This window comes from Trachurus trachurus (assembly GCF_905171665.1).
Source record: "Trachurus trachurus genome assembly, chromosome: 11".
In the NCBI taxonomy this organism is placed as follows: domain Eukaryota; kingdom Metazoa; phylum Chordata; class Actinopteri; order Carangiformes; family Carangidae; genus Trachurus; species Trachurus trachurus.
This window is the reverse complement of record NC_139904.1, coordinates 24,786,135-24,812,711: the sequence shown is the minus strand read 5'-3', so window position 1 is coordinate 24,812,711 and position 26,577 is coordinate 24,786,135. Positions and strand designations below refer to the sequence as shown.

The following is a 26,577-nucleotide window of genomic DNA, read 5'->3' as shown; positions in this document are numbered from 1 at the left end:
TTTAAAATAAACTCACTCTGATGGACGAATTATGTTATGTTAACTGTTGATAAATAGTTTCAAACATCTTTGGCATACCTGAACCATATGTTTATTGGCCAACATGTAAATGACACCGACATCTAATGAGCCAAAATTGATCAATGCAGATGTATCTGTTACAGTAAGTTTCAATTCAGTTTCCTACACACTTTGTGTTACCCCTTTTTCCTATCGTTTTCTTCTTCATTTATATACATTACATAGAAAAATACAATAAGCCCAGTGAAATCAACACTCCCTTTTTTAACAGTCCTATGACGAGAAAGTAGTAAAATACAACGATGGGCAAGAAAATAATACTTAAGGCTTAGACTGGAGTCTTGTTCTGGGTCCTACTGTGTCGTCCTGTACAGTCAAACACATCAAACAGCAACACTGACCCAAAGCAGAGGAACTGCACAACACTCGCCCATTTGATGGGAGCTACAACCTCAAAGCTTCGTGTCCTAAACAGAGCAGACTGAAGCGTTAGCAACAGTACGTGATATAAATACACTATATATGACTACATCTGGAAGGTCCGCAGAGGAACTAAGAATCCAGATCAACAAGACACTCCTTTTCAAAGACTTTTTTTTTGTTTTTTTTGATAAACTACCACAGTTTCAGCTTCCCTCTCGCTGCCTTGTGCCCAACGTGTCAACAGACGCCAGAAAACAGCTGGTGTTTGATCCTCTCTTCCGTCTTCACCTCCTCCTTGACCGCTCCGTCGTCTCTGTGACACACATCTGTCCATCTCACCGACTTCTCCTGCGCGGACAGAAGGATCTTGTCAATGTCAGTTTCCTCCTCCTGGTCTTCAAGAGAAACACTGCTCCCCGACAGGAACGAGGAAGCCTTTTGATGTGGCCCATCCTCTTCCCTCTCCTCTCCACCTTCCTGAAGGCTCGCCCTCTCGCTCCTTCCATTGCCGCCGCTCTTCCTCTCTGCCTCCGCCGCTTCCTCCTCTTCCCCCTCTTTCGTGTTTCTTCCCAACCTGTCCATCTTGGCCTCCGTCGCGGGGGACCTGTTCTCTCTCTCCTCTTCTCCTGGAGAGTTTTTCTTTGCCTTGCTGCGACCCCTGAGGCTCAGCATCTGAAATCAAATAGATGTGTCTGAGACAGTTTGGCGCTTTGTGCTGTGTCTTTTTTCTTTCTGTCTCTCTAGACACCTGACAAACCACAACAAAGCCTCTGTCTTTGACGCCTCTTTCCTGTACGGTTCCAGGCCGACTGTTCTGCCTATTATTAGACTTTTTTTTTCCTGAGCGCGTTTATATTTGCTGTACATCCCATATTTAGCAACATGACTTGTTAATGGCACCTTCTGTGACATAAAGTCGCGTATCCCGGAGGCGCAACAAAGACGAGTGACAGATTAGCTGCGAAGAAGCAAAAGGGGAACAAACCTTGAAGTCTTTTCTCTTGCGCTGCAAAACGGGCCTCTGAAGGAAGAGGATCTGCTTGGTCGACAAACTCCCGTCACTGCGGAAACAAAAAGAGCAGCACTTTTAACCACCGCTTTTACCTGTAATGTTATAATGTGACGAGCCCGCATTTCACTACGTGTATCGAAACCCGCTTCTCCGTTCCGCTGCGGGTTTGTGAAGTGGCAGGCTACAAGGCGGGAGCATTCCGGCGACAGCGCTTTTGTTCGCAGCTCCGACAGATTTCAAAAGCGGTTTCATGTTGAGATGAGCATATGATAGTGATTTGTCAGATCTCAAACCATCTGTCCTGTGTATCTAAGCTACACTGTCAGTCCTAATCCCAAAACAGAATGAGACGGCTAGGGACAAAAAGAATAAAGACTCTGAAACCAACAAAGCATTAATTAGTCTTTGTTGGTTTTAGGTGATGCTGTTGTGATGTTGCTCAGTGATCAAACACAAAGGCAAAGACAAGTTAAGCAGAGATTTGAGTTTTGCGGTTGTCATGGTGATATCTTTAGGTGTAGATCTGTACAGTACCTGTTGGTCTTGACGATCGGCGTGGGTAACACACACATTAGCCTCCATCCATATGGAGCTAAAGACTGCAGCAGTGGGATGTAGTCTGTTTTCACCACCACGCCCTGAGCCGGAGAAAACACACACACACACAAAACACTCACCAACTGTACTCGATAAACTTAGAGCAGGTGTGCAAAAAAGTTAAGCTCAACCAGAAATTCTGGCACACACACACTGCTTTCCCTTCATCTCCGCTCTTACGCAATGTTTGACAGAAAACAGCTTAAGCCTTCAGTCACAAAGGATTTCTCCTCTCCAGAGTATTAAAAACTCAAAGACCCACATCCACTACGGTCCACTGCTCAACCACGATGGCATCATAGGACGTGTTTGTGGTCTCCTCTGCAGAGCTCTGGAAGATGAACACACTGTCCACCGATGAGACGCCACTGTCTGAAAGAGAAAGACCTGGACAAATTAAGAGACACAGAGGCAGATAACCCCGACAGTCGCCAATCTCTCCACTATTGATCCCCCCTTCCCCGTTGCTTAAGCCTGTACTTATTCCACGGGTGACTGAGCAGTGACTTCTGGTGTAAGCCGCGGACTTACGGCACATAACTCCATGCATATCATCCATTACCCAGCAGCCGAGCAGAGATCTACAGCCTGAGCAGCTTTTTTCCTCCTGTCAAGCATGGATACAACTACACCAAGGGAAATTCCTCTTAGAGACTGAGCCATTCATTTAAGAAGTCATCAAGAAAAAGAAGACTTAGAGCTGTTTTTAGCTCTAACTTTCCCCCTCCCCATGTCCGATTAGAAGATACAAGCAACAAATTAGAATGGTTTACAACCCAGCGTCAAAGTAAAGGCCAGATCTCTACACTTTACAATATATTCTCAACTCATTCTAAAGAATCATCTGGCTCAAAGAGGAGGTTATGGAGTGAGGACTTACAGGAATGTGTCCTGGACATTGAGTGGAGAGAAAATATGCTCAAAGGCCCAGAGCCTCTCCATTAACTCTAGATTTAAATTAATACAATATAATAGGATAATGAGGACCTACATTACCCCAGCAAAACTGAATACATTTAATCCAGATATTTCAGACACATGTGTGGAATGTCAAACTCATAAAGGCACCCTTCCATTGCATCTGGGAATGTGAGAAGATGCAAAATTTTTTGGAAGGAAGTAATACATATAATTTCCCAAATAATTTCCAAACCCATTCCTACTGTATCTCCCCTAAATTCTGTATGTTAGGCCTCTATCCTGAAAATCTCTCCTTAAAATCGCATGAAATTAAATTGATTAATCTCTGTCTTGTCCATTCAAAACGTCTCATTGCCTTGTAAATGTATCATGTCCCCCTATTAATCATTGGCTGAAGGAATTATCATCATGTCTGTCTGGCTTTAGAGAAGCTGACTTATTAGTATTAAACACAGACTTTGTGAATTCTATAAAATCTGGGGCCTTTTCTTACATTTTCTTGAAAGCGTGGATCTGCATTGTGCCCTTGACCCTTGAATCTCATTGCTCTACACTGACTCTGTAATCGTCTGTGCTGTTGCTCTGATGTCTGTGCATCTGTTTTTTTTGTTGTTGTAATGGCGTTGTACTGTATGTTTGATTTTATGGCTCTATGTCTCCTTATTTTTTCTTATTTTCCACTTGCTTATTTAGTTTCCCTGTTTTTTTTTTGTTGTTGTCGTTTTTTTTGGACCTTGATGGATGAGATCCTTGGTGTGCGGGGTATTTGAAGTTCGTGTTGTATGTTTATGTCTGAATAACTTAATCAAAATGTCAATAAACATATGTTTAAAAAAAAAAGAAAAGAAGAAGATACAAGCAACTTACCGTTGTCCTCCCCGAGGTGGAAGAACCCGTCGATGAGGTGCGCGCCGCTGGTGAAATGCTGAGTCATGTGGTCAAGCCAGTGCGCGTCGACTTCCGTGATTAGCCCTGCGTCCTTTTGTACCCGAAGTGGCACCCTCAGCGAGTAGAACCTCAGAGACGTGTTCAGCTCCCCGGTGTGGTTGTACAGGGCGAAGAGCTGCATCCCTGCAGACACAAAGAAGCAGGGAAATCAGCCACTGGAGAGAGAAGAGAGAGAAATTTGCTTCCTGATGACGTGTCCAACCAGGCAACGAGCAGGAGACGGGTTACTCACTGGCCTGCGGCGGCGGCGGCGGTGAAGTCGTATTCTTGTCTCTCTCTGAACTCTTGAGCCGAATGTGGTTGTTGTTGTTGTGTGTCGTTACTCTGCTTTGTCCGTCTGTGTAGACGGAGCTGGACCTTTTTTCGGGGTTGCGTTCCAGGTCTGGAGAGCTGTGCCAGCTGTCTGAGCTCGAATCCTGTCTCTCTCTCTGGTTCAACAGTTTCTCTGTAGATTCTTTTGATAGACTGCGCTCGTGCCGTCTCTCCGTACCTGTGCTTTCCACCGGGCCGAATCGCAGCTGGCTCCCTTGGTGATCCGCTGTGTTTTGACTCGGACACCACTGGAGTGTGTCTGCACCGGGTTCGCTGTGATTCTGAGGTTGGTGGGTTGATTCCAGTGACTCTTTGAAACTGATCTGTGAGGTCGGTTCATTGGACTCCTCTGTGTGGAGCTCTGAACTCCTGGAGGGTTTCAGATGGGCCGAGCCTGTGCTACATTCTACATTTTCATGATCTGACTCCTGAGGTTCAAAGGGGCGATGCAGAGGCTCTACGCCGTTTTGATGTCCCTCCGTCGGATCAGTTGGGCTGGTGTTGGCGCTGAAGGGGTTTCGGTGTATAGGCGAAGGGCTCGAGTGTAAAGACGACAGCTCCTCTGGGTCCCAGTTCCCCAAGTAGCAGGGTCCGCCACCCGGCTGCTGGAGGAAGCCCACAAACATCACTCCTTGTTCCGCTACATCCTGGATCTGTGAAGGCAAACATACACACACACAATGTTACCACCTACACACACAAACTCACACACACAAACACTGGTTATTGCCCCTGATGACTCCATTCCAGGGATTAACCAGTACATGGATGACTTGGGCCAGTCTGTTAAACCTAGCCTACTGTAAGAAACCTGGGTGTTATGTTGGACAAAGACATGTCATTAGTGCAACACTGCAAACAGCTGACCAGAAATAGCTTTTTTTCAGCTGAGGAAAATCTCTAATCTCAGGAAAATGTTGTCACAAAATGATTTGGAGCTGATCATTCATGCATTTGTGTCTTCACGTTTGGACTATTGTAATAGTTTGTTTTCATGTCTTAACAGGAAGGAGCTGTCTCGCCTGCAGTTAGTGCAAAACTCTGCAGTGAGAATTCTGACCCGCACTAATAGGAGGACACACATATCCCCTATTCTTAAAGCTCTTCATTGGCTGCCAGTTCCCTCTAGGATCAATATATAAATAAATATTCTGGTTCTAACCATAGACTGTATAAAGAATGGACGTAGCACCTGTGACGTCACCCATTGGTTTGGGGGAGTCCGTTTTGTGCTCCTACTACGGGCATTTGAACTGCGCCATCTTGGATTTTAGTGGGAGTCTACTTTCCATATTTGGAGAGAACCCGCCCACTGAACTCGAAGCAACCAGCTAACGACTGTCTGCGAACCTGTCACTCAACGTAACCACGCCCCCATTTATGAATTTGAAGCCTAAACAACACCAAAACGGTTGTTCACGGAGGTGGAAACTATCGGTAGAGACCAAAAAAATAAAATGTACCAGGCTGTAAATACATTTTTTTAAGCTGTAAAGTCGGCTATTTTAACATGGGGGTCAATGGAGAGTTGCTCACTTTCGGTCCCAGCCCCCAGAGGCCGGAGGGGAACTGCAGTTTTTTGAACGCAGAAGTGGTCTTCACTTGTAGAACCCACAACTCCCCCCTTGGTTCTAACTTTTAGAGCTTTGCATGGTAAGGCTCCATCTTACATCAGTGATCTGATCCAGCTCGGGCTCTGAGGTCTGTGGATCAGAATCTGCTGATGGTTCTGCGCGCGTTTCCGGACCGGAGGAGACGGATCCTTCCAGGCTGTTGCTCCCAGGCTTTGGAACGATGTTCCGCTCTCTCTGCGTTGGATGGAGTCTGTTGACTCCTTCAAAAGCCAACTTAAGACCTATCTATTTGTTCAGGCTTTTGCTTAATTGTCTTGGGGCTGCTATGATTGTCACTGAGCTGTCTTGGCCTTTTAAATGTGTATGTACATTTTAACTGTGTATTGTTTTGTTGTAATTGTAAAGTGCTTTGTGACCCTGGTCTGTGAAAGGCGCTGTATAAATAAAGCTTACTCACTTACACCCATAAAACTCTATTAGAATCCAACTTGAGTGACAGATGAATATAAAAGCTATCATTCACAGCACCAGAAATAAATCTCTACTACTACAGGCACACAAACAATGCCTCATTTACACACAAACAAAAGGCTGACGTATGCCGAGTGGATATCCTGCAGAATAACAACCTACCTAATCATCTGCAAAGATCAAATATTCAAATGACAAAAGGACCTCATTATCTCAACGCATCCGTGTGTGTGCGTGTGTGTCTGCCCTCGTGCGAATGTGTGTGTGTCACTCCCTCCCATGGAGCTCTGGTGGTTAATTGTCAGTTGATATTTGGGCTGACAGTTTTAGACAGGCTCGACGGGAGAGAAATCAGATTGCAAACTACCACCGAACAATAATGAGACACATCGTTCCCTATTACCCACTACTTTTGACACTTCACTCACACGTAAACACACACACATCAGGTCCGTAAATAGTATGTCTATTACACTCAACACACTCACGGACAGTTTTTATCTGATGAGTATGTCCGGAGACAAATTGAGGGCGGGCGTGGGGGTGGGGGTGGGGGGGGGGGGCTGGTGAGCGCTGGAAAAAATAGAAGTATAGAATATCAAAAATTGAATAGACGGACACACAGACAGACCCCACACACACACATGCACTCCTGTCACCCTGTCTGCCCAGTCCCGCTCCTGGGTTCTTATCTCGAACTCTATGGCAGCTTGTGATCTGATTGGTTATTCATGTCACGCTGCTGGAGCCGATCACATTATACTCAGTGATGTGCATTTCCATCCAATCAGGTTTCCCTTTGTGCTCTTTGGGTGTTCAGATGCAAATCAATTCAATAGAGCACATTTTCATTTCCCATTGTAGGACTGCTGGCGAATTCACGAGCGGAGACTAAAAAAAGTGAGTTTTACAGCCGATAAATGCCAGAGATGGTGCTGTGGTTGGCCGGGGATCTTAAGGTTAACTCTCACTATAGTTTACCACAACTCAACCCCCCCATGCATTGTATAGCTCCTCTCTTTGTTTCTCAGCTACAGGAACATGGACAACGTTGCACGAGATGCATGTTGAGTATGTTTTGCTGGTTTCCTTTCCTCTTCCATCTTGGGCCTATCATATCACAGCTCGGTTCTTGAGCAGCTTTCCCTGGATATGAATTGTTAAAATCATTCCAATCAGATAAATTTGCAATATTTGAAAATTGAAAACCAAATGTGCTCCGTTTGAATTGGAGAAGCTCGGCATGTCAGGACCAGAGGCTTGTTACCATATGGCACAAGCAGGCAATTATAGACAGTTGCCTGTAGCCCTTTGAGCCCCTGAATGTTTACTCCACTGGCACAGCGACGCTGCGCCAACATGAAAGGAACATATGAAAACAAGCAGCGCAACAAGTACAGAGACGTTAGGAGGGGAGGATCCTACATGGATGGAGTGCTCTGACAGAACGACACCATACCACAGGAGGAGGACACAGTGAAGATGTCAAAATGAATCTGTGAACTCCTCTTCCTCTCACATGACTATCGACTCTCCATGGATACACTCACTCATCCGATGCACCTGATCAGTATCAGTGCAAGTACTGGCCTCATTTAGCAGATCAGTCATGAGGTAACCAGTCCAGCTTCTCAGTCACTGTCACAATAAAATTCATCAGTTTCATTCATTAAGTCGCAACCTTCCACTTTCCTTTGCAGAGCTGCTCTTACCATCGTTCTGGCTGTCTTATCTTTCTTCAGTGGAAAAACTCTTCATCCCCGTTCCTGTGTTAATGGACTGAAATAAATTCTTTTTCGTGTTGTTAAAAAAGATAAGAGTTTCCATTAGAGAGTCTGCTGTATCTTTCTGCTAGTTGCGTCTTCTGGGCCGTCTCATTGGAGCCTTTCTTCAACTCAATGATGAAGACGTGGTTACTTTTTTTAAAATTCTAATCTCTTTTTTAATTTCATTTATTAATACTGTGCCCATTGTCCCTGATTCGCTGCCATTATGTTCAGCCTTGCAGGTGGGCGGCTGCAGGTCTATGGGTTGACCTGCGATAGGACTCTGGCAGGTGGAGGAGATAAGGGCCGGATGGAGAACAGGCTCCTCTCAGTCTGGATTTTGCGCCGGGAAATTCTGCTTTTCTGGGAACTGCTCTTTCTTTTATTTGATTTGAAATATATTGCACAGGTAGATTCTCTTATGTAATTTTGAACCTAACTGGGTACGTCTGTGCAGAACTAATAAAACATGTTTAAAGAGGGGCCGGCTGCCAACTCAGGGTTACATGTTGCAGAAATCCTTGACGTCATGTTAACTTATATAAAATTACGGCCAATCACAGTGAGTTTACAGTGTGGGCTCATTTACCGTTTGGGGAAACTGGTCTCAGACTTTTGCTCCAGGACAGAAAAAGATCAAACAGTTCATCACTAAAATTCTTACACTAGATAAAACAAATAAGAAGTATCAGGGCGGCAATGAGATGCTCTGCATCCCAAATACATGCCTCATCACTAGACTTGTAGTTCTCAAGATGATTTTTTTGTGGTCTTGGTCTTGTCACGGCCTGAACAGTCTTTGGTTTCGGTCTTGTCTCAGTCTCGGGTCTCTCGGTCTCGCAATGTCTCGGACTGGCAGAGCGGTCTCGAAGGGATTTGTAGCCTACGATATCCAGGCAGGATATTTTGGATATCATTATTCATACACCCCCTTCAACTGCTACCAATCACATGCATTTTGTGACACAGATGCGTTGGCGCTCGTCCTCTCACGCCTTTAATATGATGTCACGTTTCATCTACAAATTAAGTACATTTTAAATCAGCAACATATTTCCCATTCATTAGAGTTTTTTTGAGGTGCAGGGTGGTGTTGGAGGCTTGTTATTTTGTCTAATAGTCAGGTCAGTCCTTAACAGCACTCAAGAGTCAATCCTCTAATAGTGTAGAAATAGCGGTCATGCCATTGTCACACATTTGATCTCAGCCAATTGATGAAAACATTTATAGTGAGTTCACACACAAGACATGCACTGTCTCTGTATTGTTGTGCCTGTTGTTGAAATAATACAATCTCATATTTACACTAAGCAGCTGAACCCAGTATGGTGCTGTTATACCACTCATGCGAAATAGAAAAATATGGTTTAACAATTTTTTTTTTTTTTGGTCTCAGTCTCGGTCTCGAGCTGAACTAGTCTTGGTCTTGACTTGGTCTGTCTTGATCTTGGTCTTGATACTCTCTGTCTTGGTCTCGGTTTAGGCGGTCTTGACTACAAGTCTACTCATCACTAAGATCCTATTTGAAATACCCTGAAAACAACAGCCTTACAAAGCGTGAATACAAGTCCCAGATACCACACACACAACACAACAAACCTTCAAGAATCACTATGTAAAGAAAAATCCAAGAAAAATGAATAATATGAATCCAAACTCCCTCTGTTGGCATCACTCAGCTGCCCACTGAACTCACCCTCTTGACGTAGCTCTGGATCACCTCTGGGTCAGCGGCCTGGTGACCCGCCACACAGACATCTGTCTCCAGGCGATGACCTGCGCACCTCAGTTGGCTTTTCTCTGAACTACAGGGTGAGAAATGAAACAAAACACATTCAGCCTCCAACATCATTCACATGTGATTTGCTCCAGTTCCATTCTGCTCCCATGAACCAGAGAACGTTAAATGTACTTCTATAACATCGACCCATGCCGTGTACCGCAGGTTCGTTTTCCCGTTTATTGCCAGAGCAGTTGAAGCACCCGCTGACATTAGAGTCTAAATGAGCCTTGACTCCACCGATTCTGGTAGCCTCGCTCATGTTCATCAGCACTCGTTGACCCAGAACGATCACAGCAGAAACATAATGTCATCTCTGGAACAGGGTTGAATTTCCCATTTAAAGAGCGCTCACATTCACCACAATCACAATAGACTTATTAGACAGAAAAAAGGGGCTGAATTTCCTTCTGCTCCCGCTGCAAGACACCATCATAAAAGGCGTATTCAGATACGCCACTTCAGATTTGGATTGAGGTCAGTGGGAAGGCCGTGGTAATATCTTGTGCTCTGAGGCATGAGTGACATTCCCAGCTAGATTTGAAACAGTAGATCTGTCAGATTTCTCTTCTTTCACTTTTAGGCTTTCTGATGAAAGGGGATGGCGGCGATGGGGAGATAAAAGGCGGAGTAAAGGGGACGAAGGGGGGTGAGGAGGACAAAAGAAAAGTGGGGGACGGCCATCACTGAAGAAAGCCAGATGAAAGGATGGAGAGATGGTTCCTCTCTTTCAGCGCGCCGTTCCCCTCTGGCGAGCGCTGATGATGCAATCAGCCGTCTCCACGGTGACAGGTGCCAGGAAGCAGCGGGACCACTTGGCAGGAGGGGCATCAAAGGAGCAGCCCGGCACCTGCCTGTGCTCTACAGTGTGTGCGTGTGCGTTGTGTGTGTAAACGCTACTACGCTATTCCTTGAATTCACATTAAAAGAGCAGATTGAACTCAGGGGGACGCCTAAAACTGTAGACTCAGCAAAGTAATTCTTGTAATTGCAAAGAATAAGTCACAACAAATAGGAGGTTACATATGTAACTGAGTCAAAAGACTGGTCCACAGGGGTCCCTCCGTCTCCATACGAGACATTTTTCCTCCATCATAATGATCATGAAGTTCCACTGAGAGAGAGAGTGAATCATTTGATGTCCTGAAGATCAGTCACATATGTTATGGAAATGATATGCAGACCTATGGCGATGTTATGTTAATTAAGTAAGTATGTATACAGTTTCTCTTTGGATCAGATCTGTCATTCATTTCCATGGGGACAGAAGTGAGAGTGGAAAACTAAAGTCAAACATTGAAGTTTTTTAGTGTCAGAAGAAGGTTAAAAAAAAAGAACTGGGTTACAGAGGAGACAGCTCCTCAGTATACAGAGTAGTCACACGCTATATTATCATGAATAGTCAAAAGTGAAGGAATTGGGGCACTGAGCTAAAGTTAGCCATTTTTGTGGCTGACTCATGTGTAATTAATTTTCCATCAAGAGAAGGAGGTGAGGTGCAGAATTTTGCTTATGATAATGGGATTCAATTGGCTCCCAAACAATGAAGCCGCACAAGCTGAAACCTAATAACTGTTATCTTCATCACTCTGCAGCGTCACAGTCGTCTTCGGTGGAGTGCTGCCGGGGACGAGGGTGGGTTAAGTTTGTGTACTGTACCTTGGCGTCTCTCGGACCAGCACGGCCCGGTGGAGCTGGCGCTGGATGTGTGCGTGGCGAGGGCCGCAGGGGTGGACGAATGGGTGGACGGCGACCAGGACGAAACCCTGCGCGTAGAGTTCCCTCACCTGGACAGGTAGCTCTCTGACCGAGGACAGACACAGTACAGAGGACACCGGCACCTCTGCGTGGGAGGAGAACGGGTGAGAGCGGGGAGGAGGGGGGTGAGAGAAAAAAAGCAATTTTGTCAAGAAGGGGTAATCGAGGCGAGGAAAAGCAGTGGAGATGTTTGTGTGACCGATGTTGTTCTGGCCTGCCCTGCGCGGGTTTCGAACCCAGTGCTAACCGTCTCGCCAAGAGGTCAATGACCAATTGGTAAGTGGCTTAGCAGATCTTTGGGTGAGTGAGTTTAACTTCAGTACCGCTAACCGCCACACGATGCTAACCGTTTCGCCAAGAGGTCAATGACCACTTGGTAAGTGGCTTGGCACATCTTTTATGGGCGAGTGAGTTTAACTTCAGTACCGCTAACCGCCGCACAATGCTAACCGTTTCGCCAAGAGGTCAATGACCACTTGGTAAGTAGCTTGGCACGTCTTTTATGGGTGAGTGAGTTTAACTTCAGTACCGCTAACCGCCACACGCTGTCACTTCTCCTTACTGGTACCTCGTGACTGTGACTATACCCGCGGACCTCCGTTACATTTGGAAGTGGACAAAAGCTGGAACAAAGAGGAGGAAGAGGACGAGGAGGAGGGGAAGGGGGCAAAAGGGACAGAGGGTGTGAAGAACAGAGCATGTTTCATTATGATAATTCCCACTGAACAACAACACATGGCATCTTCACGCTAAATCTGAAACTAATTACACCAGAACTATTAGCGACTGTCTTCACTGTCACCAGCACAGTCTGGTTTTTAGAAAACACACACACACACACACACACACACACACGGAAGTGCCTATTTGATTTGAACACACACTCATCTGTACTGACACAAAACACACTAACAGACTCTTTAATATAACACACTTACATACATCAAAAGGTTTTGAAAGACAATGCTATCACATTGCCTGTTGTTGGGGCGTGTGGCATTAGCAGCAATCACCGACACAGAGCTGTTTGCCTTATTACCAAACACAATGGAAAGAAAACAGCTTCACTTGAGCGGGGATGGTTAGCGGAGCTTATCTTACAGAGGCAAACTGTCACAGCAAATCCACCGGAGGGGGGGGAAGCGCAATGTTTGCGAGAACCACCCTCCCGGGGTCAGTGCATTGTGGCGAGGCTCTCTCTCGTCGTGTTCACCGGCTTTTAAGGGAACACGTGCATTTATCGCCAAGCGAAGCCAGGTGTGTGAGAGAGAGAGAGGGGAGGATGGAAAAAGAGGTGAAGAAAGGGGAGACAGAGAGAGAGAGAGAAAGAGGCAGTTAGGCAGAGCAATGTTGGAGAGAGAGATGAGGCTGTCTGTGCCTGAATGCTTGTCATCCTTTCCCATTCAATCTCATTTGCATGGGTCTGGAGAAGAGAAAATAACCTGAATAAATTAACTCCACACACACACACACACACACACACACACAGAGAGACACACACACAGAGAGAAGGGAAAAAAAGATGTGCAAACCATCTCATTTTCAATTGGTTCTCCATCATCTGGCGTGTTCACACATACACACACATATGAGGGGCTGGCTGGCATGTGAGGAAGCAAGCACATGAACACACACTCTCCTGAAGCCCATCTCAGTGAAACAATAGGAGAGAGAGAAAGAGAGAAAAAGAGGGGGGGGAAAAAACCACCCTGAGAAAATCCAACCATCACATCATCTTGGCATAGCTGTTTGGAAGCAGGAGGGCCTTTCATCAAGCAAACACTTAAACGGGTGTCTGTGGGGACTTATCAAAAGCAGTACAGTGATAATAATAATAACAGCTGGAGACTGGGTTGGCGGGCGGGTGGGGTGGGGATAACAACGATCCTGTCACTGTAAACAGTCATTAGCCGTCATTAGCTGTGCACGGCTGGCACTCGCCCACCGACGAGATGCGCGGGCAAGGAAGGCATCGCAGCTAATTCAGGCAAAAAAAAAAAAAGAAGACATACAGAAGTTATTAGGGTGTTATGCAGCGCTTTAGGCTGGGAAGCGACTTCATTTATACTGTCTGCCACTGTGGGATTTAAAGGTAGGGGGTGGGGGGTGGGGGGGTTGCAATTCCGCTTCAGAATGGGAACAGCTCAGGGCAGAAAGAGCCGGGTGGAGTTTTATGGTGCCAGCGAGTGAGGGCGCAGGGCAGGGGGTGTGGTGAGGAAAGGAGTGTGTAAAGCACAAGGATCCTTCCTTCTTTCCTTCCTTTCACAATCCTTTTTCCCTTGCTTCCTTCCTTCCTTCCCTTCGTCCTTACTTCTTCTTCCTTCCTCTTTTGATCCAGTTGACCTGGTCTGTTCCCTCCCTCCATCTTTCTTTCCTTCTTTCCACAATCCTTTTTGCCTCCCTCCCTTCATCCTTCTTTTTTGACTCAATCTGTTCCCTCCCTCCCTCCATCCATCTATCTTTCCTCCCATCATTCCTTTCATCCTTCCTGCCTTCCTTCCTTCTTTCCCTTTGTCCTTCCTTCCTTCCTTCCTTGACCCAGGAGGACAGCAGGAGGGTTAAGAGACTTGGGGGTGGGGGGGGGGGGTGGAAAAAGTTGGTTGTGTAACTACTGTAACATTTGTGTTTTTGTGATTCTACAGGGTGAGAGCGGGTGTTTGTCAGAGATACAGACACGTACATCCAAGGTTGCATTGTTTAACAGATACACACACACACACAGCTCAGCTGTTGATTCCCGCTCCTCTGTTCCCGTCTTAACCCGCTGCTTTGACCACATGACAGCAAGCGGGGCGTTGTGAGCGACGACTCACTTTTTGACCCGGGATTTCACAGGCAGAGTGTGAGCCATTTGAAAGGGGCCTATTAATTCCTTGTACAAATCCCTGCATCTGTGTGTGACTGTAAAGCACATTTGTGGGTTGAATGCGCTCCACGGTATCTCAGAGAGTGTGTATGGACCATCTTTTTTTTTTGCCCGTGTTTGTCTGAGTGTGTGCTCATGAGAAAGAGTTTGCACTAAGCCTGCTAGGTGATGCATGGGGATTACTACTCACAGCCCCCCTCAAGGCTTATCCCTCTGCCTGGTGGAGGTTCACGTTTATTTAAATGGCCTTCTAATGACTTGCAGAGCTTTTAGGCAAGGATATGTGCCAAAACAGTGACTATAAAATAATCAACTTCCTGGAGCCCAGGAGCTCCCCACTGTTCGGGGAATGTAGCCACGGGCCATGACAGTTGTTGGTCAGCATCTGAGCTTTTTCAAATGGGGTCTGATCTCCTCGGAGAGCCTGCTTTACAAGAAATGTCTCAGACAGAGTGCCGGGGTTCACAAAAATGGCTGACAAGTACAAGCTGGAGGAAAAAAAGGGTTGTTTTTTTTTTGGTGAGAACACAGTGTAGCGCTCATGGCGCATACAGTACCATGTACTTGTGATGGTGTGAAGTCTAGTCTGGCTCACTTTTGACACGTAGCAGCAGCTCTCTGCCATCTTTCTTGGCATTCTCTCCGCAGGATCTTTTGCCAATAAGAGACTGCGTACAGGTCCGGAGAAAAATGGTTTGAACTACAGTATGTCAGATCAGCGTTTTCAACGATCTCTGTGGAAAAAAATGTTTACCTGAAAGAGTGCGTCAGACGCCAGAGATGTCACAAACTGATGGATTTGTGCTCTGCCTGCTCTCTGAACCAAATACATCACACTCACATTCTGATAGCAAAGATATATCATGTAAGGCGGAAAGAATTTATCTCCCCTCGCCAACAGAGGGAATATCTATCATAACATTCGGGTGTAGATCTTTCTCACACACACACGGTGTATCCACATGATCAAAATCAACTTGCCCACAGGTATTCAGTCACACAAACACACACACATCCGAGCATTAGACACATGTTGTAAGTTTTAATGAGCAGAGAGGGTCTCTGTCTCCGCAGGGTGGCAGAAAGTCATCAGCAGAGTTCAGCTCCTCGCTGTCTGCTCCAGAGACCGGCGTTAGTCACACAGCATCACACATAGCTTCCTTCCTCACACATCCACACACTCCTCCTGACTCCCACTCTCTCCTTCTCACACCTCTAACTCTCCCAAGACTTCCTCCTCCTCCTCCTCCTCCTCCTCCTCTTCCCCGTTCCAGGCCTGACTAACGCTCGCTGCATCTTTTGTTTCCATGTGTTGTTCATTCCCTCACCTTACACCTCCTTGACTTTCTTCTTGCATTCCACTTGGCCCCCTCCTCCTCCACCTCCACCACCACCACCACCTTCCTCAGCTCCACTCTACCTCTTTTCTGCTCGTGCTCTCTGCTCTCTCCGTTTCCCTCTGCTCATTATCTGCGTGCAGCTTCGACACAAAGGAGGCTGGGTTAAAATGTCACACCTGGCTGTTACATTTCCTACGCTACATCCATGCCGACTTGTCAAGGTAACCAATCAATGTCACAATGGGGATAATGGAGATCACGGCACTTTTTGGAAAGGCGGGAGATGTGTCAAGGTGCAGCAGATCGGTGATTAAAGGAGTAATAAGTGGAATAAGACATCGGCTGCAGGTTCCTAGGACGAGACGAGATGGAGCTGCGGGTCAACCGGCTGGAACATTGAACATATTTTTTCTCCTCGTCCTCCCTGAATGCACCGCAGGGTCGCCGTGACACAGCGTGGAGTGAGCCGGAAATATTTTTCGGCTTAAACATTGCTGGAACTCATAAAACAAAGGCTGACACAATATTAACGGCCGCGTCGTTTCTGGGGAGTTTCATCATCCACTGGGTCAAAGGTCAACCTAGAAACCAAACCTGCGCTCCTCTTCAGTCTGATCATTAAGCTCCTCTTCCTGGAGACACAACTTAGTTCAATAAACAGCCATGCAGTCACACACATAACTCAAGGAGGGGCACCGGCAGAGATATTTGTTTTTCATTACTATGTCGGAGTCGTCATGTCACGCTGGCAGGGAAATAATATTATTAATGGGAGCCAAATTGAATTAAAGCATGGATTTGACCGTGGGTTTCCTCAATGTCATGGACTGACATACAGATTCCTCTATCTGCCTCCTACATACACACACACAGACACACACACACACAAATACAAATAAATCCCTTTGCTGGGAATGAGGTCTCTCAATCTCCACAAACAATCAGATAATCCTTCAGGAATCCTTCACTTCTCTTGGTCTCTCTATCACAAATGGAGAGAGGAAGAGCGAAGGAGCGGAGCGAGGCAGGCATACACCCACTCACAACCACACAGAAACACACACAATCAATTCATAGTAGCTAGCTGTGTCTATCCTAAAATAGAGTATACTCATCTTAAGCAGCTCAGGTGGCGTCACTGAGTTTACCATATAAATGACCTGCCTGTATGTTGAGAGATAACACCAACTCTGTTGACTAAGTGCTATAAAGTGTTTTTCGTGAGTGCGAATAAGACACTATGGCTGCTGCTTGTATGAACAGTATATATGTATGTGTGTGGTCTTTCTATATCTATACATGTGCTGCTGCTGCTGCCGCCCATGCGATTAGGCAATTTATCTGCCGTTTCCTCCAGCAACGAGAACGACGAGCAATCCTCAGGTCCATTGTCTGTTTTGGTCACCACCACCATTCGGGGTTGCCAGATCTCTCCCAGCCAACGCTACAGACTAACCCGTTTGCCAAACATAAGAGAGCTGGCTGAAAATGAAGCCGACTGGCAACCGGACCATTGCCACTTGGCTGTGGTGCTGTGCCTGCTGCCTGTTACAGTGTTGCATTGGAAATGCTTCTAAAAAAAGGGTTCTTCATGTGAGCCCACTTGCACCTGTTTCAGCTTGTTTGGTGACACAGTACACAGCACTGGCTTGTAGAAACATTTTTTTTTCTTTTTTTATATATATCTGCTTCAACACTATCTGTTTCTCCTCCTTGCCTCTATCTTCCCTCACTCGGTCCCTCCCTTCTATCTCTTCACAGTCCACACCAACACAATGCCAGAATTAGTATTTTTAGAAGCCAGATGCCTCTGGAGGATTCTCATCAAACATACTCAAGATGCTGCAAGCACACACACAGTAACAATTTTTCATATTCCCGAACAGATACACACAAATCACACACACACAGTTGTGGAGACAGCATGCAACAGACATCAGCTTTAGTGTATTGTCATTGTGCGAGGCAGAGGCAGGGGGAAGTTGCAGGGCATGGCTACGGTGTGCACAATATAGCTGAATCGGAGAATTAGAGAACTCTTTGAACTCCCTGCAACAGGAGCCGCAAACAGACACAACTTCAGCTTATAAGCCACTTTCTGCCCCGCAGATACTTACAGTATGAAAAAGAAAACAGCTCTGCAGAGTTGCTGACCTAAACATTCCATTTAACTGGTTGAATCAGAACAGCAACTGTGGCTATTTTATGAGGGGAACACACACACAAACAGACGTATTCCAGAGTTCAAGCGAGACAAAAAAAAAAAGCAGTTTAACAGAAAACTTAAGTAAACAACCACATTTTACTTAAAAACAGAAGAAGGTGCTCAGTGGAAAAGAATCCTTTTGAACTGTGTTGGATTTCAACCAAAATGTGAAGAAACATTCCTCGGAGCCCGTTCCCTCCTCCAGACTGGAACTGAGACAAATGTGAATCAGATCTGAATGAAGCTCGACTGCTGCATCTAATGGCCAAGATTTGTTCTTTTCAGCTGAGCTGTGTTTCACCTCTCCTGTCACTCATTCATTCACTGTTTCCCTACAGCGCATAACAAACACAAATAAGGCAGTGATTTCAGACTCTCTGGATTCTCATCACATTGACATGTGAGGAGCACAGGTGCTGATGAGCACTGAGAGCAAAAAATTAGTAAACAAACCATGAAAACTACCTCATCTGTTGGGTTTGTTTTTTTTCAGTTTTTTTTTTAGATTTGTATGGATGATGTTAATCAATTCCAGAGATGAAGGGAACATGATGCAACTTTTCCATCCTAACATATCTACTTCTGTACTTACATTATCCCAAAGCATTTTAAAATCCTAGAGAAATAAGTTATTTTATAGCGTACAGTAGGTGACTCATCTACGTACACTTGTCAATGGCATCATATCGACTAAAAATTGACTATTTAAGCCCCATTTTAACACCTTGGTTGTTTCAACTATGTATTTTCACTGGATTGAGGATTTAAGAGTTTTTAATGGTTACAATCACTGCGTCTGTTTGATTAACCTTCATTATTGTTCCCTTCTACATCCCCAATCTGCTCAAAATGCAACTCAGCGAAGGGGACTCTGGGCCACCTATTTTGGTTTTGTCCCAAATTAAATCAATTTTTGTCTGATATTTTCAAATGTTTTTCTGAGGTATATAACTGTAACATTTCTCCAGATCCACTCACCACAATTCTAGGTGGCTCTCGACAGCTTTTTATGCTCACCAATTTGCACCGTAAAACTATACAATATGGAATGGTCATTGCAAAAAGGAACATCTTAACTCGTTGGAAAATTGATGAGGCACCTTCCTTTAAGGCCTGGCTTTCAGAAATCACCAGTCTGCTACATATGGAAAGGATCCGACACAATGGCTCTCTCAGCTCTGCAACCTTTGATAGGATGTGGCAACCATTTCTTCTATACTGTATCTGTCAAAAAGTAATACTAGTAACCCCATGTCTTTCATTTTTATGTAATACCTGGTACGTTCTGTACAGTATGTCAATGTTTCTGAGCAGGGCCCTTTTTTTCTGTCCACTTTTCAATGTGTATTTGTTCTTGAGCTAGTGATGAATTTTTTTTTTTTGTCATAGTTTGTCTGTTGTCTCGTTTATTATATTGAAAATTCATAAATAAAATATATATTAAAAAATCATTATTGTTTGTGACCATCATCTTTGACAGAGCTGATACTTGGAGAAAAACCTCAAGTATGCAAGAGTGGGAGAAGTCAAGTCATAAGAAGTAGCCTACACATCCCAGTGGGTTTCAAAGGCCGAGCCCAACCTCTCAGAAAAAAAAAAGAGACGAGGAAAAACCTTTAACACACAGTGAGGAACAGTAACAAAGAGACTGTTGAGAGTCTCAAGTACGCCCATACTGTAGCCATACCTTCTTTTCCCAAGAGGAAATCCAGGAAGTGGTAGGTGTACGCCACACCCACTTTAGTCTCCACCTGAGGCCGTCGGAGAGTGGAGTAGATGTTGCCCGGGCTTCTCCTCTCCTCTGCCTTCCGCAGCTTAGGGAGCCTACACCCCATGTCTCTGTGCTAGAGGAGAGGAGGAGAGCAGAGGATACAATAATGGGATATAATACAGAGGTTCTGTTAGCAGAGACCCGACTGGGAGAGTTTCTAAATATACAGCACTTCCAGTGGAACATGCGTGATAGTCACACACAAACCTACAGTACACGCTGCTGCTCACATGCGAGCTCTGGAAACGACGTGCGCATCTAACTCACACGCGCACTCACACACATGTGAACACATACACATACACTGCTATAATGCTGAAATCTGAGTGTCAGGCATTACCTGCTTGGTGGGCTGTGATACGGGCATCTTCTAATCAAATAGGGCTGATTGGGAGCGACATGTTTGATCAGAACGAATTACAGCAGAAATGAGAATGATTTCCTGCCCTGTCAAGCAGAGCGACATGAGACTCGATGAGGAGGGGAGAGGAGAGGAGAGGAAGGAAAGGAGGAGAGGAGGGGAGAAGAGAGGAGAGGAGAGGAGAGGAGAGGAGAGGAGAGGAGAGGAGAGGAGAGGAGAGGAGAGGAGAGGAGAGGAGAGGAGAGGAGAGGAGCATGATACATATTGGTCTGAGTGCATACAGAAATCAGTGTTATTTTAAGACTTTCAGATTGTGTAAGTAACTAACCAGCAGATATACTCAAGTCCTGGTGATCGAAAACACAATTTGGAGGGAGGCTCTTTTCAAATTCCTCCTCTCTTGAATTTCAACAGGCAATTTAGACTTAAAAAGATCTGATTTGCGAGAAAAGAGAAATAATTAAAGAGAGGTGGCTTTGGAGACAAACGACTGGAGATGGAAAGAAGAGGAATGACAAATTGGTAGATGGTCGCGACAGGACGTGGGTGTGGCCAAATACCGTCAAGCTAATCTAATGTGACAGCGTCGGTACCCTCAAACCATCACCACAGTTACGATTAATATCCTCGTCTGCCACGGCTTGTAAGAGCCGAGCGGTGAGGTGTGCATCTGCATGCGAGTGTGTGAGAGAACGTGTGCGCGTGTGTGTGCGTGTCTTCCCCAAAGGCAGGTCTATATCTGTATCTCTGCATCTGTTTTGGGGAGCGTGGAGAATGACACAGTAACTCCCATTGGGCCAAGTGCATGGACGTTAACTCGGCTAACGATCCTAACAGACTACATTAGGCCGAGTGTGTGGCGGGTGGGAATTTGTATGTCTGTGTGTGTAACAGTGTGTGTGTGTGTTTGGTGACTGAATAAGAAGGTCAGAAAGTTGCATAAAGCAACATCTCTGATACAGTCAGGTCATCTGTCTTGAGACAGTGCACTCTGTCTTTCTGAGTTTCACAAAGAACACGCAATTAAGAGTAATTATTCTTTCAATACAACATGCTCTTTCATAACAAGGACGAACGAGGAGAGATGGAGGGATGATGACGCTAGATGTGGGAGGAGAGGAGAGCAAGACATATATCTTATCTGCTTTATCCGTCTCCTCTCTCTTCCCCCTCCCACCATCCTTTCCTCTCCTCTTGACCCGTCTGCCCCCTCATTTACTCTCCCACCATTTGTTCTCCATCTTGTCTTCCTGATGATTTGCAAAACTCTCTCCCCTTCTCTGACCGATGCCTTCATCATACTTTTTTTTCTCCCCCTCTTTGACCTCTGCTCTGCTTCTGTCAGCCATTCTTGATTAGGGGAACTCCCTTCTTTCTGTTGGTACAATGGCCTTGATTAATCTTACAGCTATTCCTCTTTGTCAATCTTTCTTTTTGTGTCCATCTGATTAAAAGAATTCCCAACCTCCCCTCTCTTGTTGTCACTTCTTCCTGACTTTTCTTTCCACTTTCATGTTGCTTTTTCAATCCCCTCCCTCAACTTGTCTCTCCCCCTCCTCCCCTTCTCTGTCTCTCCATCCTTTGATCCTTCCTGTCATTACATTATGTTACATTATGCCCTTCTACACTTTTCCTCTCCAACTCCCTGCCTACTGTACACTTGCTTTAAGCGAGACCTCCATCCCTCTCCACCCTCCATCCATTCAGTCCCTCTGTCTGGTGACTCAATGAGTATTCGCTGCAGAGGCGGCCCCCTGCTGAGCCTGTTAAGTCTCATAAAACTATTACAATGTCTCCAGACAGACAGCCAGCCATGTGGGCTCCGGGTTATGTCTAAGTTAGAGCATGTAGATCCACTACCGAACATATTTTCCTCCAGGCCTGTGATTTCATAGGCTCCGTCTGCTGCAGGGACAAAGCCAGGTTAATGCGAAGATGTTTACCAGGCTTCATCTCTGGCTGGTTGGGGGCATGGGAAGGTGAAGCACAAGACAGAGGAGGCTGATGTGGTCAAAATATGACAATGATGATGACTGTCTGACAATGAACATAAAGGGAATCCCCAAAGGGAAGCAGTATGGTTTGCATCCTACCACTTCTCACACAGTCATTTTGCTCTATAGTGTTTTAACACAATTACAAACCAATCCGGATGCAAATAATCTCAATTTACGTAAAGGAAAAATAACAAAAACACATTCATTCAGTTGTCTTATTCTTCTTTATGCATAATGAATTATGCAGTGGTAAAAAGTCATAACAATTTGGAGTGGTTTGCTTATTATTTTGCTCATGGCAACTGGATATATTGCTCTCAAGAAAAAAACCTGATTGGTTCTAGTCCTTGTCTCAACTAGCCTGCAGCTCTACCATTTGATCCAACGTCTCATCATCCTTTTCATTGTACGCTGACTGTTTTGTTTCAAAAAAAAAAGGCCTTGCGTTATCAGATGAACTCTTGTCTGTGAGCTTTAGAAACAGATCTCTGTAATTGGACACAACGTCAAATGAAAAAAAAAATACAAGGTAGAAGCTCCAGCGAGCTCCAGACTCAAGGCCTTTTTACTCCATATGAGGCCTTTTTCTCTACATGTTGACATCAAACAGAATCTCTCACTTGCTCTCACAAACACACAGGCAGAAAAGGGCCATGACAGGAAAAAAAAAAGAAAAACTTCCATTAAACAGAGAGAGACAGCAGGGAGAGACAGATAAAAGTAGTGAAAGAGAGAGAATGGAGTGAAGAGTGAAAGAGACAGGGTGTAGCAGAGGGCTTCTCATTAGAGAATCTCTTGTAACGGGAGAGTTTTGAAATGACAGCGGATTTACGCGGGAGCATAATCCGTCTGTGCTGTGCCACTGCTCCGCTACCTCCCGCACCAGTCGGAGTGGTGGTGGCGGTGGTGGCAGTGGGGGGGGGACGGGGGCGCCTGCTTTCCAAGAAGCAGCAGAGGGAGCGCCACAGACACGCACAGGCTTGGGAACATTGACAGTAAATATAGATAGAACCACTGAGGAGGATCTTCAACAGTGCCAAAGTTAAAGTCTTCATGTTCCTCCTAAGCACTTTATATTCCCCTAGCCACTGTTTTTAATAACTACACTGTATATAATAAATCTGTGATTAAACCCACAAATCATAACGCACAACTGAGCTGACGAGCTACAGGTAGTAAAAGCTGCTTTAATGCTTTAATGCTACTGGCAGTATAGATTAAAGTCCTGTAAGTTCTGCTGCTATTGTTGCATTCACTCCTTTGAATATCAAGGGAATCTTATACCTGCAATTAGTCCATCAATCAATATGGTAATGAATTATTCTGCAAAAATACCAATCTCCGGTGATGTCTCTTTGATGTCATGCAAATTTAATATCCTTGGTTTCTGGACATTTCGTTCAGATTTATTCTCTGATTTTACAGAAGAGACTATGAAACACAGTTTGACCTTTGACCTTTAACCGCCCAAATCCAAACTGTTTCAGAATTTGAAGTTCCTGAACCGTCATATTTAGGACAATGGGATGGACGGACACAGACAACAAAAAAAGTGTGTGAATCCAAAGATAAGCACTTGCTTGTCTGCGATTCTCAAACTAAAAGCGCTGACGTTTTCATGATTCAAACAACAACACATCAATTCCTGTACCAAAAACAGGCAGTTACAGTGATCTGTACTTGACCAAACCTAAACCAGTTAAGTTGCCACACAAATGACAATTTCATTTTGTTTTTATCATTACTGAGGGGTTAGGATTTACAGATATGTGGTCCTGAGCGAACCGTTGTCATAGTGCCCAGAATCTCTGGTATCATCTCTGCACCACAAATACTGCTCACCACCTGAGGAGAAGTGTTTGTTGTTGCTGTATATAATATAGTTTCTTGCTGTGTTCATTTTTGCACCTGATGCACTAAACTGACTTACAGCAAGTATCAGCAAATAAAACTGTCACTGCTGGCCTCCAGTCTCCTTTATTATACGACTTTATGGGCCTGCTTTGGAGGCCGCGATTCCCACTGCTTGTAAGTTGGATTGTATTACAACTACTGTATATGCGAGGAATGTTTGGCCTGTTTAAAAGCCTGTCATAGAAAACAGCTGCATTATTATTAAGATCCTGTATTGGATTGTGTATCACTGAATTTTTAAATTAGAGGTGACAGACTGAATCCTGGGGAGCAGGCTTCTCTCCCACTGGGTTGAGGCAACACTCTCTCTATCTGGGGATGATGGGGATAGAGAAGGGGTGCAAAAAGAGAATGAGGAGAAAGGGAGGAGGAGGAGGAGGAGGAGGAGGAGGGGCAGAGAAGAGAGACAGACAGAGAAGGCAAGAAAGACAGACAGAGAGCAGACTGGGAGCATGTCAAGTTGCCTTGAGGGAGATGTGATTCCCCCGGAGCAACACAATAGTCACCTCAAACGGTGTTTTAATGAGGCTGCATGTGGAGGATAAAAACAAATTGTGACATTGATGTATTGGTGTGTCGGGCAGCTCCTTGCGCAGCCTTTTTTGCTCTAGAGGGAAGAGTTTATGAACAAAGGAGGAGTGTTTGGACCGGGGCATCATTTTTACTAAAACCTTGAGGTGTGCTCTTTAGGTACTTGAATCCATCAATTTAACATTGTAAACTCAATTTCTGAGGAGTGAGACAGAGCGATGAATACTCGTCTACTGTCTGCATGGACATTATGATAAACTGGGTGTCACTCACTGCTAATGAATGCGTTTTCAAATGCTTTCAAATAGATTTCCAAAAGTCATATGGAGAGCGCCCACACATAGTCATGTAACTAATTGATGCCCTATGCATTTTGTGGGTGCAGCCTAGCTTGAAATTACATGTTTCTGGTTTTCCTTTTTTTTCCCCACTTTAGTGCTTCCAACCTCAACCTCTACACACACACACACACACAACACGTGGCTAGCTGTTGCTGCCCGTTAACGGCGGTAGTTTAGTGAACGGGAAATGATGCATGACAGGTCGCTTACGCACCAGATCCCTCTCCTCATGACACACACATAGCCTACACACGCACGCGCACACACGCCGCGCGCACCATCCCGCCTCTCTTCCATCTGCGCTCGGCACATTTACTCCGTCACGCATATCTTGAGTTCACTTCAACCTGTGACAGCGAGCAGAGGGGCTTATTCATTTCGTTCCGCCACGAATAAAAATGGTACACAACATCCCACAAATCAAATGACGGGAGGCTTGCTGTCTAAACCGAGAGGGCTTCTGCTTGTCACAGGTGTTTTATTGTGAAAAGGCTCCAGTCCGGAGACTTCTTCAAGTGAGCTATGCTTTTATTTTTGAAGTTTTTTTTTTTTTTTAAACCTCTGAAAATTCACCCGTAAAAAGTGCAATTTGGACATATGCAAACGAGTTTGGTTACTGTTGAAATGACTAAGATTTATGAATATCTTAATGTATTCTGCAAAAGACGCCAAAGTATTAAAAAAAATATATATATTCGATTTCTTACCTGAATAAATGAACCAAAAGAGACAAACTCACCAGTCAAGTCGTTCCCAGTCAGTACGAAGTGTTTGCTGGACCGACAGTCCTCGTGTGTCCCTCCTCTCTCTCCGTCTGTCTGTGCACCTCTCTCTCTCTGTGTGTTTCTCTCTAGTGTCTTGAGCGTCTGTCCCCGTCACGGCTGCAGGAACGAGACACACAGCAGTCGCTCCTACTCTGCGATCCAATGGGAAGAAAACATGAATCCTCCATTTATAAACTACAGCTGACTGCAGCTTAATCTCACCGGCAGCTCAGCCCGTCTACCTCCCTCCTCAGTCCCTCAGTCTGTCTGTCTGCAGCTTGTGTGGAGAGGAGAGAAGGAGGGAGGTTTAATCATCTCCTCTCCTCCCTGCTCGTCAGGCTGGATCATCTGTCTGAAACACTCCAGGAAAACAATATGTATCGCATTAGAGACTTTGCATTGATACAATTAACCACGGGAGGGGAGGGGCGCCCACAGAGGATTTGTGCTACTTGCACTGCTCCTACAGTAGATGTTTGACATGCTTGTCTAAGTGTAAAGTTTGTGTCTCAGCGTTAGTCACACGCTGAATGTGAGTCTTCTAACAGGGTTATTGGGGGTTTAGAGATGTTTGTGTTTTTCAATAGTCTGCTTTGGAAGATTTATATTTCATAAGAAGCCATCCAGACTTATCCATAATTCACAAACGTCTGACAGGGGAGTGGGTGGGTGGAGCTGGTGGGTGGTCACGGGCTGGACGGGGGCACCCTGGGGAGACCAGTCGCACCACCAGACTGTGACAAAAACAAAATGCTCTGTGACCAAGAGATGATGGGCTTGTTGCCAGGGAAGACAGGCAATCCAACCCTGACTGAAACCCAGCAGCCGGCTGACAGGCTGATGGAGGCTGGGAGGGGGGCAGCAGCAGCAGCAGCAGCAGTGGTGGTGGGCCACACTGCAGAC

The 26,577-nt window shown here is 45.3% G+C and overlaps 1 protein-coding gene across 1 annotated transcript; it reads right to left on the bottom strand.

Annotated features, from left to right (window-relative positions):
* Window positions 1–557: 557 nt before the first annotated feature.
* On the bottom strand, window positions 558–25,754 carry rftn1a (raftlin, lipid raft linker 1a). Its single transcript, XM_083981728.1, has 10 exons — window positions 25,650–25,754; window positions 19,683–19,839; window positions 11,485–11,668; window positions 9,742–9,850; window positions 4,155–4,887; window positions 3,842–4,045; window positions 2,316–2,425; window positions 1,991–2,094; window positions 1,430–1,505; window positions 558–1,116 (listed from the first exon to the last, which is right to left on the bottom strand). The coding sequence occupies exons 2-10, from the start codon at window positions 19,828–19,830 to the stop codon at window positions 682–684; spliced, it is 2,103 nt and encodes a 700-aa protein (XP_083837854.1). The 5' UTR covers window positions 19,831–19,839; window positions 25,650–25,754; the 3' UTR covers window positions 558–681.
* Between the last annotated feature and the right edge of the window lie 823 nt (window positions 25,755–26,577).

Bases quoted from the DNA above. Each gene is read 5' to 3' on its own strand.
- rftn1a (XM_083981728.1), bottom strand. From the start codon at position 19,830: ATGGGGTGTAGGCTCCCTAAGCTGCGGAAGGCAGAGGAGAGGAGAAGC. The intron at 11,669-19,682 runs GTATGGCTACAG...CCTCCCACGCAG, and splicing joins TTTCCTCTTGGGAAAAGAAG to AGGTGCCGGTGTCCTCTGTA. The intron at 1,117-1,429 runs GTTTGTTCCCCT...ATTTGATTTCAG, and splicing joins GCAAGAGAAAAGACTTCAAG to ATGCTGAGCCTCAGGGGTCG.